Below are 18,698 nucleotides of genomic sequence, written 5' to 3' on the forward strand. Positions count from 1 at the left end.
GACAGTGGGTTTCCCATTGAAGTACTTCGTGCTGTCTGTTCTAACAGTTGATCTAAAAGCCATTCTATTTCAGGTAGATTTGTAAAGTAATTATATATATATATATATATATATATATATATATATATATATATATATATATATATATATATATATTCTTCGATCAACAAAACTAACAAAAAATGCGAGACTACACTTTTTCAGGGTGGGTACATCCTATAAGATATAACTAGCAGAAAGATAGATTAGTATAGTTCTTATTTGATTGGTAAAAAGTAGTGAAAAGCGCGTCGATAGTAATGTCGCAGTTCTGTTATGTGGATGCAGTAGTTGTGCATCAGTTTCAGTTTTATCTTTCAGTAATTTCCAGTGTCACTTTCACTTACTCCAACAAAATATCACTTAAAAATCTGACCCAGACGATTACCATCAATGTCTACACACTTCCATTATAGGCGGGTCTATTACAGAAAATCCGTACATTGTCTCACAACTTGGGTAAATACCTTGTAATTGCTTTCATTTGTTTTTTAGGAAGTGGTATACCATGGTTTCGCTTTCGTTTTGTATCTGGCGGCTGGTCTGACCTTCATAGTAGAGGTGAATCACTACAAAAGACAACATTATAGTAGGGATTATGAGCCTTACTTTGCAGCGGCGGTAAGTAATTTTAACTGAAAAAGTATCGGCTTAAGTAAAAGTAAGAACATAAGGAGTATGAGTAGGATACTTCATGTACCCAGCTTGTTAGAAAGGTTGCATTTTGTAAGAATATACTGCAAAAATTTCAATGCACCCTTGACAGTTCAATTTTCTCTAATGAACTTTCACATTCCAAACAAGAGTTTATACTAGACTTTCCTTTTTTCTGTTTGAAAATACATATTAGAACTGCTTCGAGGAATGGAAAAAACGCTGGCACAAGTGTATTATATCTGAGGGAAACTAATTTGAAAGGAAGAATATTAAATTGATAAACAAATATTTTTTTGAGAAAAATTTAAATTCAGCTGTTTTTTTTAACAGACAACGTATGAAACCTGTACCTGGAGTGACGACTTACCAGTCTTGTGATACAATGATTCTGAGTTCAGTTCAGTTTGTTTAGCTGCCTACATTATGACTGTCATATAGTCCCATGCCAATTTTCAAGTACCTAATTTTGCTGAAACTAGGAGCCTTTGGGACCATTTGATTGTAGAAATGTCCACAGAATAGATCCGGTATATTGCTCTGAAGTTTTTACTTATTTTTGAAATAGTTCCTTATTGTCCTAGACTTATTGAGACTCGATTCATTTTCTCGCTTCAATTTTCTAAGTTATAAGAGCCCTCTATAGTTTGTGAACTAAATTACTTCTGTTTCTGCCAATGCAATCTTGAATTGATTGTTGAAACTATGCTGCGAGACCACATATGTATGAGCATCCCTCGTGTACTCAGGTACTCATTTATCATACAATCAACACAACCTCTCATAGGCCTAGCTGCCTTGATTCAAATTTGGATTCAAACTAGAATTCTTGTCGTACTCCACCTACAACTATTAAAAGTCATAATACATGCAAAGCAATCTAGTGATGAAGCATCTGTTAGTAGAAGAGTTATCATAAAACTACCTTTTGTAAAGTCAGTTATGGTTTAATATAATGGATCGATTTTACATGTTCGATTTACATTATTATCATGGTTAGTGATATTGATTTTCATCAATTAACGGGTCAGTCCATTCATGAAAATGTAGATGAGTATCACCTCTCCTGAGAAAGCAGAGAAAAATCATTTAATCCTTATCGCTTATGAGACTGAAAAACAATCAAAGCCATGGACATATATTCAACTAAATATTATTCAGTTATGAAAAGCATTGTGCTACCATTTTCTTCTGAATTTTAGGCACACTGGTTCTCAACATTTTGCCTATGAGCAAGGCCGTAGCCAGGGGGTATCAAGGGGGATTGATCCCCCCCGAAAGTTCTACAAGCAACGGCCATCCAAAAATTATATCAAAAACAACGTTTGACTTGTTTGAACATCACAGGAGCATGAGAATAACACCAACCGTGGCAATGGAATTAATTACTGGTCTGTCTCCTCTGGACCTGTACGTTAAGGAGGTTGCGTTAATGGCCATGTTACGATTGCACACGGCTGGTGTAAACCTTGAAGTAGGAATGGGTCGATTGAGGCTGAGCCTATGGCGAGAAGCGCTGACTGCGCAACCTCTGCTGAAGGCAACCAGTCGTGCAATTGTACCTAGGTTTGTGTTTAATAAACCCTACAAAATACAAATGAAACAACACAGAGTCAGATGCTACAAATGCAAAACGCATATATCCAGATGGCTCAAAAACCAAAGAAGGCTCAGGATATGGAGTGTACTCCAAATCACTAAGCCCAAGGATTAAGTGGGGAATGGAAAAAATACCAGCGTGGTTCAAACAGAACTGGCTGGTATCTCAATTGCCACAAGAAAATAACCAGGAAAAGAATTTCTGGCAAAAAAATAACAGTCTGCACTGACAGCAGACAAGCTCTATTAGCCTAGAACAGACGTGTTAGCTCAGGCCTAGTACTAGAGTGCCACCAAGATTTAGTCAAAGCTTCGGTAGATAATAACATTATCCTGGGGTGGATTAAACGGAACGACAGGAGTAAAGGTATTCGCTGACTCTTTAGCCAAGGAAGCGGCTGGACTAAGAATTTTAGGACCCAGTGGCACCTACGGCCTGATGACGTCGACAATTGCGGAACTAGCCAAATGTTATACCCACGCTCAATCCCCAAAGAGATGAGATGAAATCAAAGGATGCAATCTGGCCAGGATCACCCTGGACGACCCTGGGAAGCTGACGCCGAAGAAATATCTAGCGATGACCAGGAAAAATTCACGCTTAACAGTAGGATTTCTGACTGGTCACTGTCAAATAAGAAAACACCTCCATAATATGGGGCTAGTGGATGTGTGAACAGGAAGATGAAACTGTCAGGCATGTCCTATGCGAGTGTCAGGAGTTATCGTCAATGAGAGAGTGTGTGTTCGGCGAGTCTTGGCCTACACCTGCTGATATAAAGGAGATGTCTCCTAGTGACCTGTCCAGTGTATGGCACGAGGGCTTTCTGCATAAACTAATCGCGTTCGACCTGCTTCGGGGCCTGATCCGGTGGATTGGGTCTTTCACTTTACTCACTTTACACCAGTGACATCCCGAGGTCTGAGCGTTCGAAAATATCTCTGTACGCCGATGGCACGGCTCTCCTCTCATCTTCCATGTATCGAGACCTTGGTGTCGTCTACATGCAACGTGCATTGGACGACCTCGAGCGCTGGCACCTCAAATGGAAGATCCGAGTGAACCCGGACAAGACTCAGGCGATAACCAAGGGAACATTGAAATCTTCTCCGGCCAGAAAAGTGAGGATCTCTGGAATGGAGATCGACTGACAAGCGCGGCTAAAGTTACTCGGCATTCTAATGGACCGTAGACTCACCTGGAACCCGCACATCACAACCATGAAGGCAAAGATCGAGGGTCGGATCAAAAGTCTGTACCCTCTGATCAACAGACGTTCTAAATTAAACCTAAAGAACAAGATTACAATCTATAAAACGATGTTCAAGCCTGTCATCATGTATGCTTCAGGAGTCTGGGGACAATCGGCTCCGTCTAATATCTCCATTCTGGAGAGATTACAAAATAAGTTAATACGGATGATAGTGAATGCTCCGTGGATCGTACGGAATGAAGCCATCCGCAGAGATTTGCAGCTGCCTTTCATTAAGCAGTCCATTCAATCGAGGAATCGGCAAGTCATTGATTGCGCAGAAACCCACGATAATCCGTTAGTTAGGGAAGCTATGGATTATGCTGTAGACGACCCCTCTCGATATAGATGGACCAGACACTGTCGAGTGAGGCCCTCATGTCCTCCGTTGAAAAATGAACAATATCTTCAACCATACAACCCAGCCAGGTAGGGGTCCACGTGAAGGGCAGTGCTGATGTTTGAGGACATTCATGCCGCCATCCCATAAATCAGTCTTGACTCGTTTGTCTCTCTGACGAATATCAGTCGAAAGGGTAAGGGAGCCAGGCTCCAACCTGTTTTAAGCCATGATGACACGAACAAGGGACCTGCCCACCTTCCTGGAAAGGACAGGATCGACGATGACCTAGGAGGACAAATCCTTATGAGGATGTACAATGGGTCGCATGTGGCCTAAGTGCTGTGGGCCTACACTCACCCTCCCCACTCTACAGATACAGATACTATTAGAATTATAAAATCCGTTAGAAATTCTATCAAGTCCTTGGCAAAACGAACCAAGTGTTTGAAAGAGAATATTGAAAAAAACTTCCCCGAAACACAATGGACAAACCTTACGGCAATGTGCGTACAAACCTTCAAAGATCTTGGCGACACATCCTGTTTCCACATGCGTTAATGTTAATCCACTGTAGAATTGACATCGACACCGAGGAGGTGTCTGCTGCAAAGAAAGCTAGAAACTATCTATCTTACTACTACTACTACTACTAGAAAACTAAATTTGATTTTGTACAAAGATGTTAATATTTCTGTAATAGTTTTCTAATAAATATATATGATCATGAAAGACAATTTTCTTTCTTTCGTTATTTTTATATTTCATGTTTTTCTACTGCTCTACCATACCAAACCCTCCCGAAATTCTTTACTGGCTACGGCCTTGCCTATGAGAACAGAAAAACAGATATAACTTACATAATTTCAGGTACCTTCAAAATATTCCATTTTATGAAAAATAAATGGAAGAAAAAGTTCATCTAAATAAGAATTAGTCACTGAGAAAAACAATTATTATTTACAAAAAAGACATCTAGAATTTAGAGAGTTTATAATTATATTTCAGATAGTAGCAATCCTAAGTAATTCGCCTATATAATAAATGTATATTACCTGAAAGTTGGCAACCAACATTACCCAATAAAACCAGAGCCCAAAACAAAACATTCATAACCCAATATCAGTGCTACAAAATGCAATTTTACACTCCACTGTTCTTGAAGGAAAAGCCTGAGTGAAATGGCGATATCATCTCATCTTACAAACGCCATCTATGAGATCGACACGAATATCTAAGATAGTTTTGACAACGACCTTTGTTTGGGCTCTGGTTTCATCTAATTAGTTGCTTTGCGATGAAATTTGTAGTGAAACATAGAAGGCAAATCTCTTCAGGTGGTCTATAATGTTTTATTATTCAGATGATAACAAAATGTATTTATTTTTCAGATAATTGGACTTATTGTTTCTGCTTTGTATCTGATGAGTACCATATTCGCCTTAAGGAGTTACAGAGGACTTTAAGTGTTATATAATCCACTTCGTTATTTATTATTTATTTTTGTAATGCAGAAAAACTTTTTTACCACATTTTGTATTTTAATTTTGAATCATTTTGCAGTCAAAAATCACTTGAAACCTGTACATTCTCAAACGATTTAAGTCAATTAAAATAATGATTTTTTAAATTTACTTCATCTTGATGTTAATTTTTAAGTTAGTTTGTTTCTATTATTTTTCATTCACAAATACATTAGGAAAACGTTCAATTTGTAATTGTCCTGAAAGTACTTTTATTTTCAGTAAGGTTGCGTAATTCAAAACCACACTTTATATTGAAACAATCCAATGTGGTATTTGAAGAAACGGAACTATCAATATCATAATGAGGTTTTCGATATTCATGTTTTTGAATATAATTAAGGCTAACAAATGATACCCAAAGAAATATCTTGTATTTTTTTGCTTTGAACTCTATAGTCAATTCTATGATAGGTTTTCCAAAACCATTCAGGCAAATGGAAAAACTATAGATTGTATACAAAATGAATCACTTTATTTTGTATTATTCTGGTCTTGACAATCAAAAGAATACATACTCATTTAAACACTTTTAAACTATCATCATTGATATCGAATCTAGCCCCATTTGATTTTTTTCTCATTTAATTATAAAAAATAGAGTAGTAATTTTTAATTGATTAAAACTCATCGTTTTAAATATTCGATATGTTCACACCTTGAACAAGTATAAAGATACAAGTATAAGCAACAGTATTTTGTAGGTATATTTATCTCTCTTTGACATGAATATATATTTTTGAACACAGATTCAGTTGATTGCTGCCATAATGTAACTAAACAAATCGATGTGCCTTTGATGTACGCATACTTCGTATTTTGTAATGTTTCAATTATTGAATGAATAATTTTTGTATTAATATATAATATTGTCTAATTGTATTTATACAAATTGTATAGTATGTGAAATGAAACTGTGTGATTAGGAATTGCTAATTAAAACATAAAAAATTGATGGTTTCTCAGTAGAAATTCTCCTCAAACAGAAAAAACCAAATATCTTTATGGAAGATGATTAATTTTCCATATGACAAATATTTGATAAAGAAATTGATGAGTGTGTCAAAACTATTAAAAAAATTCCATGAAGCAAAGGACAAACTGCCCTGTTGACTCAATAGCGGGCTAGCTTGATTCTTATTGGTTGAAATGAATGACCTTTTACATGTGAAATTTTGCACAGGCTGACAGACTTTATCAATGTTAATTTCCTCTTTTTTTTGTTGAAATTGTTGGTGTTTTGAATTTCTATCGCCTCTCTATATAGTCTTGGATAGTATATCTTTGTTCTATCGAACACGTGGGTCTCTTTAAACGAGGAAACGGGGATGCCTTCTCCTAGTACATGTTTCGATACAGTGGATTTGTTGGTATGCCTCAGGGCGACAATTTGTCTTGTTTTCACAGAGTTAGATACTTTTTTTGTGGTTCCAATGTAGACTGATCCACAGCAAGTGGTCCTCAGGAGTCTTGAGGCATCCTTACACTTTTTCTGATAGTTTTTATTAGCTCGAGTACCGATTTCACCTTGCGTTTTTCCAGAATTATCCAGGACACTTCGTTGGCATGCCCATTTGGAGTTACCTTATAATTTCTTTCCTGAGCCTTCAGCAACACTATGGGTATTGGAAAAAATGAGCCTTGAAAAGTAATGTGTATGTGGCTAATGCGGTGGAAGCTCTTGGCTCCTACCGAGCAGCATCTAAATTGATAGCAAATTGCCAAAGACGACTCTCCTCGATAGGAAGACTTAACAGATTGTCTCTGGTCTAGATTCCTGACCATATTGACCTGGAAGGCAATGAGACTGCTGACTCCTTTGCAAAGGACGGTACTGGATGACTAGAAGATTTATGGACTTATGGCAGAATCTTCCAGGATTGGCTCACTCCAAGGCCTTCTTACAGGTCAATGTCATTTGAATCATCATATTCAGAGACTCGGACTATCGGAAGACAGTGTGAGTCGCCTGTGTTTGGAAAATTATGGAACAGCAGACTACATATTTTTGCCTACCCCGCTGGGGACCAAATCAGGTTTTAGAGTTCCACAGAGCCGTAACTCTCACCATCTGACCTGAAAGACCACTCACCATACAAAATAATCGGCTTCGTTGAGAAGCTGCGTTTATTTGGTCAAGTGTGAATAGGTATGATCCACAATAAACCCTTGCGGGTTGCGGTGGAGGGTCGAATAGACCCACTCACTTTGGACCTAACCTAACATAACCTAACGTGGCTGATGCTGCTACAAGAGATTCGGAAGACATTGACTTGAACTCAAATTCGTGTTGGTTTACAAGGCCTGATTTTTCGTATTAAGGAAAAAATTGGATTCAGTATATATTTGATTTGAAATGAATGAAGTTTAGATGTTGATTGCTCTTCTAAGATTCGAAACTGGATGAGAGTTACAGTTTTATTCATGTTGAGGATCATTGCCAAATGTAGAAAGAAAAATTTTAAATATGAAGACAGATTGAATCCTAATGAAATAAATGAAGCTCAGAATGTTTGGTGAATGAGTGTACACTTTGAGATGAAACGACCTATCATTTTGACTAAAAATAGTGAAAAAATTAGAGTATATAAGGTCATTTAACTCATGTAAAATAATGTATAAGAGGTTCAATCACCCAGATTAGCATATACAGTAGTTCAAATATCAATTGTTTCTTATTTTGTAAAGAATTGATAATTTTTTCAATGGAAATCGGGAGTTCGTTATATAATTTAATAGGCATAATTTCATTTTATGATTCCAATTTTTTTTTCTAGTATTCCAATGTCTATTGTTGTTGAAAATTGAAAATTTAACGTTTGAATTGTTTTTATGTTGAGTAAAAAAGTTGTTTTTCAGAATTGCTCCACTATTCGAAATACATTGAATATTTCGAATCAAAAAATTGTAAAAACGGTAACTTTTACGTGAAAAATAACAATGGAATTGATTTCACAATAGAAAGATTTATATGTAGCGCCCTCTACAAGTAGAAGCGGAACTAAGATTAAATGTAGCTTTTTCTAAAGTTAAACACATCATTTTCCAATTTTCGTACAAACATCGAATTTTTTTTCAAATACTAAAGAAAAACCAAGATTGAAATAAAATTTCGAACCGCACATCTTAAAAACAAAAGACTTGCAGACTCATACATTCATGACTTTCTGTCTTAAAAATATCTTAGGAATCGTCTTGCGAAATATTTGTCTCTTTTTTGAAAAAGACTCTTTATATTTTCATAATCCGAGATAATCAAAACATTGAATCGAGTCGCACTGGGTCAAGCCACATTGCTTTGCTGCATTTATATTTCAATTCATTATTGTGGCAAAGATAATGAAACATTTTCTGTGTACACAATATAAAAACGGAAACCAGCACATTCATTGACAGTCATACGCATTGCACTAATTATAAAACAAGGCGATAAAAAATAATTCATCACAGGAAAGACCGTATATTTATACTTTTGCATTCCCTATTTCCAAAAATAGTCCATCCCCTACGAAGTTTGTTGCTCCTGCGTTGTTTATACGCCCAGTCGTGTGCCATCCGGGAATACAGTTTGAAATTGTCAGTACTCTATACAACACCTACGAAATACTGTGATATACCATCTAGGTACTAAAAAAATATGTCGCGGGGTCCCACTATAGTTACAATTCCCGGAGGTCAAAACGGAGTCAGCTGTTGCTGCTGTCGTTGTTGCACATGTATGCACTTGGACATTCTGAAAACAGAACCTGGAATGATCAAATTAACCGAAATCGTAAGTGATGGTTTTTATTTCCAATATTTTTTTTTGCTGGATGTCTATGATGATACATGAATCACGATATTATTCTTGTTGGGAAAGACATAGGTATCTATATCTATATTTTTTGCATCATCTATATTTTTGATTCAGAAGTTCAGTTACAGGTACATTTCTGTCAAAATTCCCATTTTCACTTTTTTTAGTACAGGGGAAAGGTTGACTTCCCAAATAAAGGTTCATGTGGGGTTCACCAAAGATCAATTCTAGGACCACCACTGTTTCTTATTAATATCAAATTCATTAGCTTATTTGCACTCGCAGGAAAAAATTAAAATGTTTGCTGACGATATTACAATAATAAAGAGGCCGTTTTTTTCATCTGATTCCACTATTGCTATCTCGAAAACGGTAAGACTTAAAAGGTCGGTTGAATTGAACAAAAGTTTCCTATTTTGGGGAACTATAATAATATCTACCGCCAAAAAACGGACCTCTAGTTTTTTCATCGATAATTGTAGCCATTGTAATAACACATTCATATTTGTATTACAATACATGGTATGTATTTGAAAATAAAGTTGATGATGAATCTAATGAACGAAACGTTGCAATGCAAATTGGTTCATATCAGATTATGACAAATATGAAACAGTATTGAAAGTTCTTCTGCTTTTTTCATATCATTCGAAATGGAGATGGTAGGGCCAAAAAATGAAATTCGGACAATTCTAGTTTTTGGCAAATATGTCAAAAACAACCACTGATATTCTCGATCTGGAAAGAGATTATTCTGGTTCTCCAAAATAGGTAACTTTTGTCCGATGTAACCAACCTTGTATTTACTGTTTCTGAGATAGCAATAATGGGATCGGCTAAAAAAACGGCTTATGCAAGGTGTTTCAAATTCGATTCTCATCATTAGGGTTTCGGAAACTATGAGAGATACGAAGATGGTTAAATTGGGGCAAAGTTGCGCATTTACCAGACTAACAATATGCCGTTAAGAAAGTTCTGAAATTCCGAGTATATCCGGAGATATCCGGAAAAATCAGAAATTTCGAAAATAGTTTAATTTTTCGAAGGATTCGAAAATAAATTGTACTTCCACTTTCCCTGCTACATAATTGTGTTTTCAGATTTGCCATCCGACGTTTCGTCTTACGGATATCATCTTCAACTTTATTTTTTCTTATGGGCGCTACATTTAACTTTTCAATGATGTATCAAAAGTCATAATTCTTTTTTGAAAAATTAGTGAAATTGAAAAAAATTAATTCTTATCATAATAGGCTTTGACTTTGATGTTTCTAAATTTGACATTCAATTTGTGACACTCAACGACATTTTGTTATTGTACAAGTCATTGAATTTTTGGCGAAAAATGGCTTTCACGAATGAAGGAAAAAGAGATATGACACAAATTTACTTATACAAATACGATAGAAACAGTATCAGGACATCGGAAATGCATTTAAACTTGTATCCCGAAAAACGACAACAACATCGAACTATGTTCAAGTTATTGGCTCAAAATCTCACTGAGTTCGATTCATTTGAAAAGAGGAGAAAAAAATACGGAGGAATGATTGATTCTCTATAGCCCCCCACGACTCTAAAGAATGATTGTTAGTCAGGTAAATGCGCAACTTGGCCCCAATTTAACCATTTTCGTATCTCTCATAGTGTCCGTTTAAAATCTGTATTTCCGTTAACCAGCTGTCGCACCCCTACGAACGACAACCCCCAGAAGTCGAAACATGTGCGAGCTAAGGATTAACGAGGTCTTACCTTTTAAAGTCTGATTACTAACACCGGTTGGACGATAGCAAGTGAAAATCGATCGTTCAGACTAGGGCTTGAACCACGACCAACACGGCAGTCAATTCGAGTGAGTGAACAAAGCACTCACGTCGAACCGCCTGGCTACCGAACCCAATGGTGAAGATCGAATTTGAAACACCCGTATAAAGTTTTTGTAAACTTGTAATAAGATTCATGATCTTGATAGTCTTGATTAATATGGCATAAACTGACACTAGGTTTTGCTTCCATACATCAATTTGAAAGAACATATTAAATGCAGGTAACGAAATTATTGAATATTCAATGACATTGAAATTGCTTACCTCCACTTTGATGAGAACCTAGTCATTTTAAACATATGAGATATGAATTTGGGAAACAGTCACAAATTCTTTGTTTTAGGCTTTCTACTACTTCAGCTAGATACAATATAATGTGGGAATCTTCCAAAGAAAGCCAATTGATTGCTTCCTTCTTTTCTTTGGAAGATTCCTACATTTTTTGTATTAAGATGGAGAAGCAGAAAGCCAAAAACTTTCTTTCCCAAAAATTAGTCACTCCTAAATATATAATCCTTTCAAGTCACAAATTCATTGAATAGGTCACTTGAGAGCCTTCGGAAAGAAACTATCAGGTGCATTTTCACACTGGACTATAATGAAATCTGGATTTATTTATATAAACCTAAACCTGGAAATATTCTAGTTTACGTTTCAAAATTAATTGTGATGATAGTCATGCAAGTAGATACACTAACAATCAGAAAATAAAAAAATAAAACAAATAGGATGGAAACAATATAAAGGTGGAGAATATACCAAATTTGATAAATTGAAATAATATTTAAACTCAGGGCTCATATATTTCTAGAGATCGTGTTCCTAACAATATATTTCTTCAATGTGTTAACTTCTAATTTTATATGTCATGATTTCCATCGAAACTAAACTTTTATTGGCAAAAATTCAAAACAAAAGTTATGAAAGATATACAAATATAGGGTGAATCATTCATTCACATAAAGTGAAATGTTACCAGAAAAATTGAAAGAAAAAACGGTTTTTAATGTTTTTTGTTTTTCCTGATATTTCATAGAGACTCGCCTATTGGCGTTTTCAATATTTTGCAAATTTTTTAATCGAAATATTCAGTAGGTATATCATTTCATTTTAATGTCAGGCCTAAAAAATATCTCATTTTCAACCTAAAATAGCCATGTTCTGAAAACATTTTTTTCAAAATTATTAGTGGTATTTTTTTGTTGAATGATCTATTTTCAAAATTCACTATTTGATTTGGAAGTTTTGTAGGCTTTACTTACTCTCAGTTTCTGAATAAAAATCGTCTTTGTAAAACTTTGGAGTAAACATATTGTCAGATTTGTTGGGTATCTATGACAGGTATGAATGGATGCTTTCATGTTCGTTCAAAATATTTGTGAAACGTCCAATGTGGCCAGTATAGACTGGCCAAATTGACGCCCCAAAATATAGTTCCACTAAGAAGTTGCCAATCAAACATTTGAAGTGGGGGTTGGCGGGGTTTGAAGTATTTCTATTTATAACTTTTTGAATTTGACACGATGTGAACACATAACATACATTTTTCATAACTTCATTTTCAGGTATTGGGATTTTTCTGCCAGAGTCTAGCTCTCAATTTTGGACTACAGTATACTTCCGTTTTGGGCCCGTCACTTCAGTCCTTCATTACTACCGTTACTTGGTGTCTCATGACCAGTTTTGTGATATTAGCCTGCTACATTTTTTCACAAAAATCTTTCAGCCTATTGAGATCTTCTTTATTTGTAAGTATTATCTAACATTTATACTTTGTTTAACAAGACCTTCAATTCACTCAATGTAGGTTATACTTAGAAATCATATCTGATGAAAGACCGTGTTGAAGCTGACGTTTTGTCTACAACTACAAGTGAAGTAGACATTATCAGAAGCGATGAGGTAAAGGACGAAGTTCTCTCGTTGTCACAGCAGAAAATACATATTATCTTCGCTATTATATCATCGGTGGTGGGCGTGGCTTCGTTTCTATTGTTTGAATTGAATGACCTGATTTGTGTGTAATTTTGGACAGGTAGTCAGATTTAATTTATGTTAATACATCCTTCTTTTCGATGGAAATTGTGTCTGTGTTTTTGTTTTCTATCACCTCCCTATATTTTTGAATAGTAATACAGAGTTTTGTCAAATCTTTGCGTTTCATCAAACGAAATAACGTGTATGTCTTCGAATGCATGTTTGGCTACAACTTGCTTTGTTGGTTTGCCCGGAGAAATATTTCGATAATGTAGTATCTGCTATGAAAACAACCAGATACATTCATCAGTTGCTTCATCGTCTTTGATAATGCCTACCTCAGTCATATACGAAACGTCAGGTATGAAAACCTGTCGTCTAATTTTACATTCTCTGATAGAAAACTTTTTGTAATCTATCAGTATTCTACGAATTGAACATTTTATGACCATAATATGATAATTTTCAATTGGCTTATAGTTTATTTGCCAAAATATAACTCGCCCTGTGGTCAATTCATGACTTTTATCCTCATGTGGATTAGCTAATTTGAATTACATTGGTGGAAGGAGGGGGGCCCTGCTATAGGGTCATGCCTCTTCAAAGTTAACCCTGAGGTTATTTACCATACGTTTTCTAAATTTCAGAATATAATTCTCGTTTAGTAAGGATTCTGGTTATAAATTATTCTCAAGTAAGTAAAATCAGATTATTCCAAAAGTTTTGTCCATTTTTATGAGTCTATCTCAGTGAGTACTTATTCAATAAGCGCCTGTCTCGAGGAAGGTATTAAGCGAAAGCTTAACACTGACAAAGGGTATTTTAGTGCCATTACAAATGGCACGTAGGTAAAACGTGAACAAATTGATATAGAATAATCAAATAGCTTTACAAAAAACTCTCTACTCAATCATCTGTGCTATGATAATTGAAAAAATATCTGTCATTGAAGTCTCAACTCGTTAAACTATTTAGTCTTAAGAGAAACGTTTTCAGAATTATGGACGGTGTTTACCATCGTGATCACTGTACACAGTGTATACCTTTTTTTATAAAGTACAAAATATTCCTGATGGCACTTGCATGTATATCTATCAAAAACGAATAAATAATATAATCAAATATTCGATATACGCAGATAACCACAGCCACTTAGGGAAAAGCACACCCTCTAACAAATGGTTAAAAAATCCAAGGTTGAAGTAATTTAGCTAACAAAAGCCAATGAAAATTAATCTCTTTAAAAAAATGTCACCTTCATCTGTGAAGGTTCAATGTCTGGAAAGTAATCTGTTTTGTGAAAAATTACCTCTTGCAACTATGTTTTTTGGAGAGGGATAATCACCTCAATCCGCATAAATATGTCTGGACCACTTTTTATTTTATTCAAATGTAATTTCATTTAACTTTCGTGAATTGTCATTAATTTCGTATCAGCTCATTATCTGTTGATTTAAAGCTTCATAGCTTCATAGATAATCAGATTGTTTTATAAATGTAATGTCATTGACTTGTTACAAATATGTTTAAAAAAATGTGGTTAAATAAAGGTGTGAATCTGGCTCAGAAAAATTGATCTATGGGATTTTTCAAATATAAAAAATAGCTGAGATTACAAATATTAATTTTCAGCTTATCTGAAAGTATCTTGAACCATTCATTTATTTTTGTTTTCATTCAGAAACTTGCTTTTAGTTTTTATTTATATCGTAGGTCAAAAAATGTATGAAGCAATTTTTTAAATTACATTAATTTTTGTACAACCTATTAGGTGCCGAAAAATTGAATGTGTGTCAAAAGACATGAATATATGGTTTATCGCAAAAATACTTAACCCTTAATCCTAGAACGACCATGTCGGAGTCAAGTGTAATACTTTATTTTTATGATTTTTTTAGGAAACTCTTTTCAATGGTGTTGCTGCCTTTAGCTATATATCATCATGTTCCTATCTAGGATGGGCTGTCAACGTATTTCTTCATCCTATGTACCTAGTAACCCCTTTTTTCCAAGTATATCCAGCATTGAGCGCCGCCTATGTAAGTTAATGTAAAAATATTCATTAATCCATCGAAAGTCATGAAAGTTAAACGATAAATGAACTGAATCAAAATAGCGTATTGCAAAACAAAGTCCTCGTCTTCGAAAAAACATTTATTTCCATTAATGACTTCGTCCTGATATTCAGTATATGGGGGAGAGCGGGGGTGTAAGTTCCCAGGGCGAGTTGTTGTTTCGACTGCAATAACTTTTTGAAACGTCAACCATTTTATTTAGTCCGGCATTAGCGACTGAGTGGTTCTGTTGATGTAATTGTCTGAATGAACATCACGCAAGTAAATTTTTGTTGAAACTATTTGGCCTATTTCTGCCTATTGTGGACAGATTTGTGAGAAAAGTTTCTAAATCATAGTGCCATCCCTTCATGACACAAGAATCTATTAAATGAAGCGAACTGTTCCACTTGATTTATGAAGAGGAACCCTATTTCATCGATGAGAACCTCAGAAGCAACTAGAGCCGAACGTGCATCTGAATGTAACAGACATAATATAAATGTTTTTTTACTAAGATCACTAAAACTCTACTGAAATTTTAGTTGATACCACCAACAATCTGGAACCTTGACAAGACTGGAGTCACAAATATGTTGAAAAATATGGTGGAACTGACCTATATTAGATGAAAATCCATTACAATGTATTCAAAAAACAGGCTCTAATGTAAGATTATCACTTGAGAGTTTGCAAAACCGCGACACGTGTTTCGCTATACGATAGCATCTTTAGGCGTCACAACACCGGCAAAACTATGTCAATCTACATAATCCCTCTAATCGGTGAAACAGCATGGCCTTTCACAGCAACCCCTATAAGTATGATGAACGCATTCAAAAATTCTGGAATATGCTCTTACAACCCCGATATTTTTACAAGTAAACATTTTGTTCCATCTTTTGATAGACCGGCCAATGTCAGAAGCTAGTATCTCAAGCTCCGTCAAATGAAAAATTGGCGAAGCTAAATTTCAGGACAATATAATAAGCAATCAGGTTCATCTAACATTCCAGTATTACCTCAGAACAGTCGTCAGTGAAGAATAATGAAGAACTTCAGAATTCGACAACAAATGAAAATAATGTGATCAAACTGAATATCCATTTGATGCCAACAAAGACAAATATAGCAGCTTTAAAAAAACACTTCATTGTGAGATTTTTACTGAACAGTTTTACAAAAACGCAACACGTGTTTCGCTATACAAATATGCAGATGACCTTATCAGCTTGGCAAGATACGCGTCAGGAAGGGTAGCTTGTAATATACTACAAAGTACGATGGACGTTGTTCACAGTTGGTGCCTGAGGGAGCAGATGTCTGTCAACCCCAGCAAAACTGTGATAATCCCCTTCACCAGTCGAAGAAAATTGAACGATTTAACGCCACGATTTAAATATTTCACAGAGGTGAAATATTTTGGCATTGTCTTCGATGAAAAACTCACCTGGAACGCTAACTTCGAAAAAGGTTTACACAAAGCCAGACTGTCCATATGGATATATCGAAAGATTTGTGGTAAATCTTGGGGCTCAGGTCTCAAACATATCCATTGGATTTATGTAATGATTGTCAGACCGATGATCATTTATGGAGCCGTTTTCTGTAAAGCCTTCAGCTTTACAGAAAACGGCTCTGGCGAAGCTCTCTGGCTCACAGAAACAGGCTTGCTTGGTCATCTGTGGTGCCATCACTACCACACCATCAGCGGCCATGGAGATTCTTCTAGATCTAGCTCCTCTCCACATATTTCTGAGGAGAGAGACTAGACTTGTGCACAATCACAATGCAGAGTACAATAGACTGCTGGTTGATTCTAGAAGTCGCAGCATTCTGGGAATAACCTCTGGCATTATGCTTTTAACTGTCAACAAAGAACTGCCTTATACAGTACTGTTCCCGAGTAGAGAGGAGAAGAAAATATTAAGAGCAGATGGTTGTTGGTTCACAGATGGATCAAAAACACCTTCAGGTTCTGGTGCAGGTGTTTTCAGTCCTAGATCCAGGACAGAGATATCAACCTGCATTGGGATCTATGCGACTGTATTTCAAGGGGAAATCTATCCTATTGAATAGTGTGCGGAGAGATTGGTAGAATCCAACCTCATAAACAAGTCAATAAAAATATTCTCGGATAGTCGAGCGGCGTTGAAATCTCTTGGCTTCTACCGAGCAACGTCTAAACTGATAGCAAATTGCCAAAACCTTTTCTCGTCAATAGGAAGACTCAATAAATTGTCTCTGGTCTGGATTCCTCTGCTCCGAAATTTAACAAAAATTTTGCCTCTGTAAGTACCTATTACAAAATATGTAAAATTGACTTTATCATTACAAGAAACTGAAGGCATTCTTTCAATATTTGCACATGTTGAAAATGAGACCCTTCATTTTGATACTACAACTTCATGTTTTTTGAAAAAAGAAATCTGCAACCTCGATCTCCCCTGTTTTAATTATAATCAAAAAATTGGAAGAGAATTTCTGAATTAATGGAATAGAAAATTATAAAACCATGTGTATTTTGGATTCAGAAAACTCATATCCCAAAAACAAATATACTTTCAGTTGAAAAATTTTATTTTCATTATTCCTATGTAATCTATGTTTGTTTCTTGTTTCAGATGATTGGTTCTGTGTTGGGACTGCTCTACGCATATGATGCTTACAAATCATATAAATATTTTAAGGGGTACAGATAGAAAAAATTTCAATTTACATCGATAACAAGAAAAAAAACTGTAATCTGGTGTACCAGAGAGATATAAAATTTTTCAAATATGATGTTTCCACATCTCAGAAAAAATTTAGTTGAAATGTTGTAGTGAAACTTCAGAAGTATTGTTACGCCTATTTGGGTTCTTAATGATAAATGAGTGGTAACAAAATTCAACAACTTATTCAGTAACTCAGGTTACAACTTACACTTAATTCAATTACACTTTACAATTATTTCACTTGTTCACTGTCGCCCCTAACATTTTTGCTTGTCTCAATTCCCAACTTATCTGCGTTCTGTTATCATTCTTCTGATCTCCGCACTAATCTGCGATCCGAGTCAATCTTCTAGATCTCCGAAACGACCAGAAATATATACCACATTAGAACGCTCCAGTATGTTTGTGATCGCGTTATTAGGCGATCTTTGTTTGTTGAAGAATCTTTGTACACGTTTAAAGATGATCATGTGACATCATAAAACGTTGTTGAACCGTGGTATTACAGCCACAAAGTACCATAGTTTACAATTGAAACTTTAATAACTTTAATAATAATGTCTTTCTTTGTTTCTTATGATTTATATTAGAATATTTATTATAGCATATCCACAGCAATGTTTTGTATATTATCAATATATTCTGTAAACAAAACAACTGTTTTTCCTCGAATAAATATTACCTATATACCTCCAGTTTGCTAACATTCAATTGCATTATTTATATGGATATTAATGAATTATACTCCATAATATGCATTAATCATTAACTATAACGAATAACTTTTCCAAAACTATTATATCTCCTATCTCCTAGTATATCTCCTACACATCAAAACTACACCAACATGGTCGCACTCCTACGATAGACAACCCTCTGATGTCGAAGACTAACGAGGTCTTCATCTCTTGAAGACGCCA

At 35.3% G+C, this 18,698-nt stretch overlaps 2 protein-coding genes across 4 annotated transcripts in view; both read left to right on the top strand.

The window, feature by feature from the left end:
* The window catches only part of LOC111514931 (uncharacterized), a 30,203-nt gene extending 23,842 nt beyond the window's left edge, over nt 1-6,361 (top strand). For all 3 annotated transcript variants that reach the window (XM_074185149.1, XM_074185151.1, XM_074185150.1), the window contains exons 4-5: nt 535-660; nt 5,277-6,361. In XM_074185149.1, the coding sequence (XP_074041250.1) occupies nt 535-660; nt 5,277-5,351 (201 nt within the window). In that variant the 3' untranslated portion in view covers nt 5,352-6,361. The remainder of the gene's footprint in view (nt 1-534; nt 661-5,276) is intronic.
* Nucleotides 6,362-8,208: 1,847 nt separating this feature from the next.
* Nucleotides 8,209-18,442, top strand: sing (MARVEL domain-containing protein sing). The gene is made up of 4 exons (XM_023171175.2): nt 8,209-9,180; nt 12,596-12,778; nt 14,906-15,046; nt 17,686-18,442. Exons 1-4 carry the CDS (start codon nt 9,046-9,048, stop codon nt 17,761-17,763), a joined length of 537 nt encoding a protein of 178 aa, XP_023026943.2. The 5' UTR covers nt 8,209-9,045; the 3' UTR covers nt 17,764-18,442.
* The last annotated feature ends 256 nt before the right edge of the window (nt 18,443-18,698 follow it).

Source organism: Leptinotarsa decemlineata, unplaced genomic scaffold (genome assembly GCF_025532065.1).
Source record: "Leptinotarsa decemlineata unplaced genomic scaffold, Ldec_3_MD MMD2_tig00026363_RagTag_RagTag, whole genome shotgun sequence".
NCBI lineage: Eukaryota > Metazoa > Arthropoda > Insecta > Coleoptera > Chrysomelidae > Leptinotarsa > Leptinotarsa decemlineata.

Excerpts from the sequence above, each read along its gene's own strand:
- sing (XM_023171175.2), top strand. The coding sequence starts at position 9,046 with ATGTCGCGGGGTCCCACTATAGTTACAATTCCCGGAGGTCAAAACGGA. Across the intron at positions 9,181-12,595 it reads TGATCAAATTAACCGAAATC|GTATTGGGATTTTTCTGCCA; the intron begins GTAAGTGATGGT and ends CTTCATTTTCAG. Across the intron at positions 12,779-14,905 it reads TATTGAGATCTTCTTTATTT|GAAACTCTTTTCAATGGTGT; the intron begins GTAAGTATTATC and ends TGATTTTTTTAG.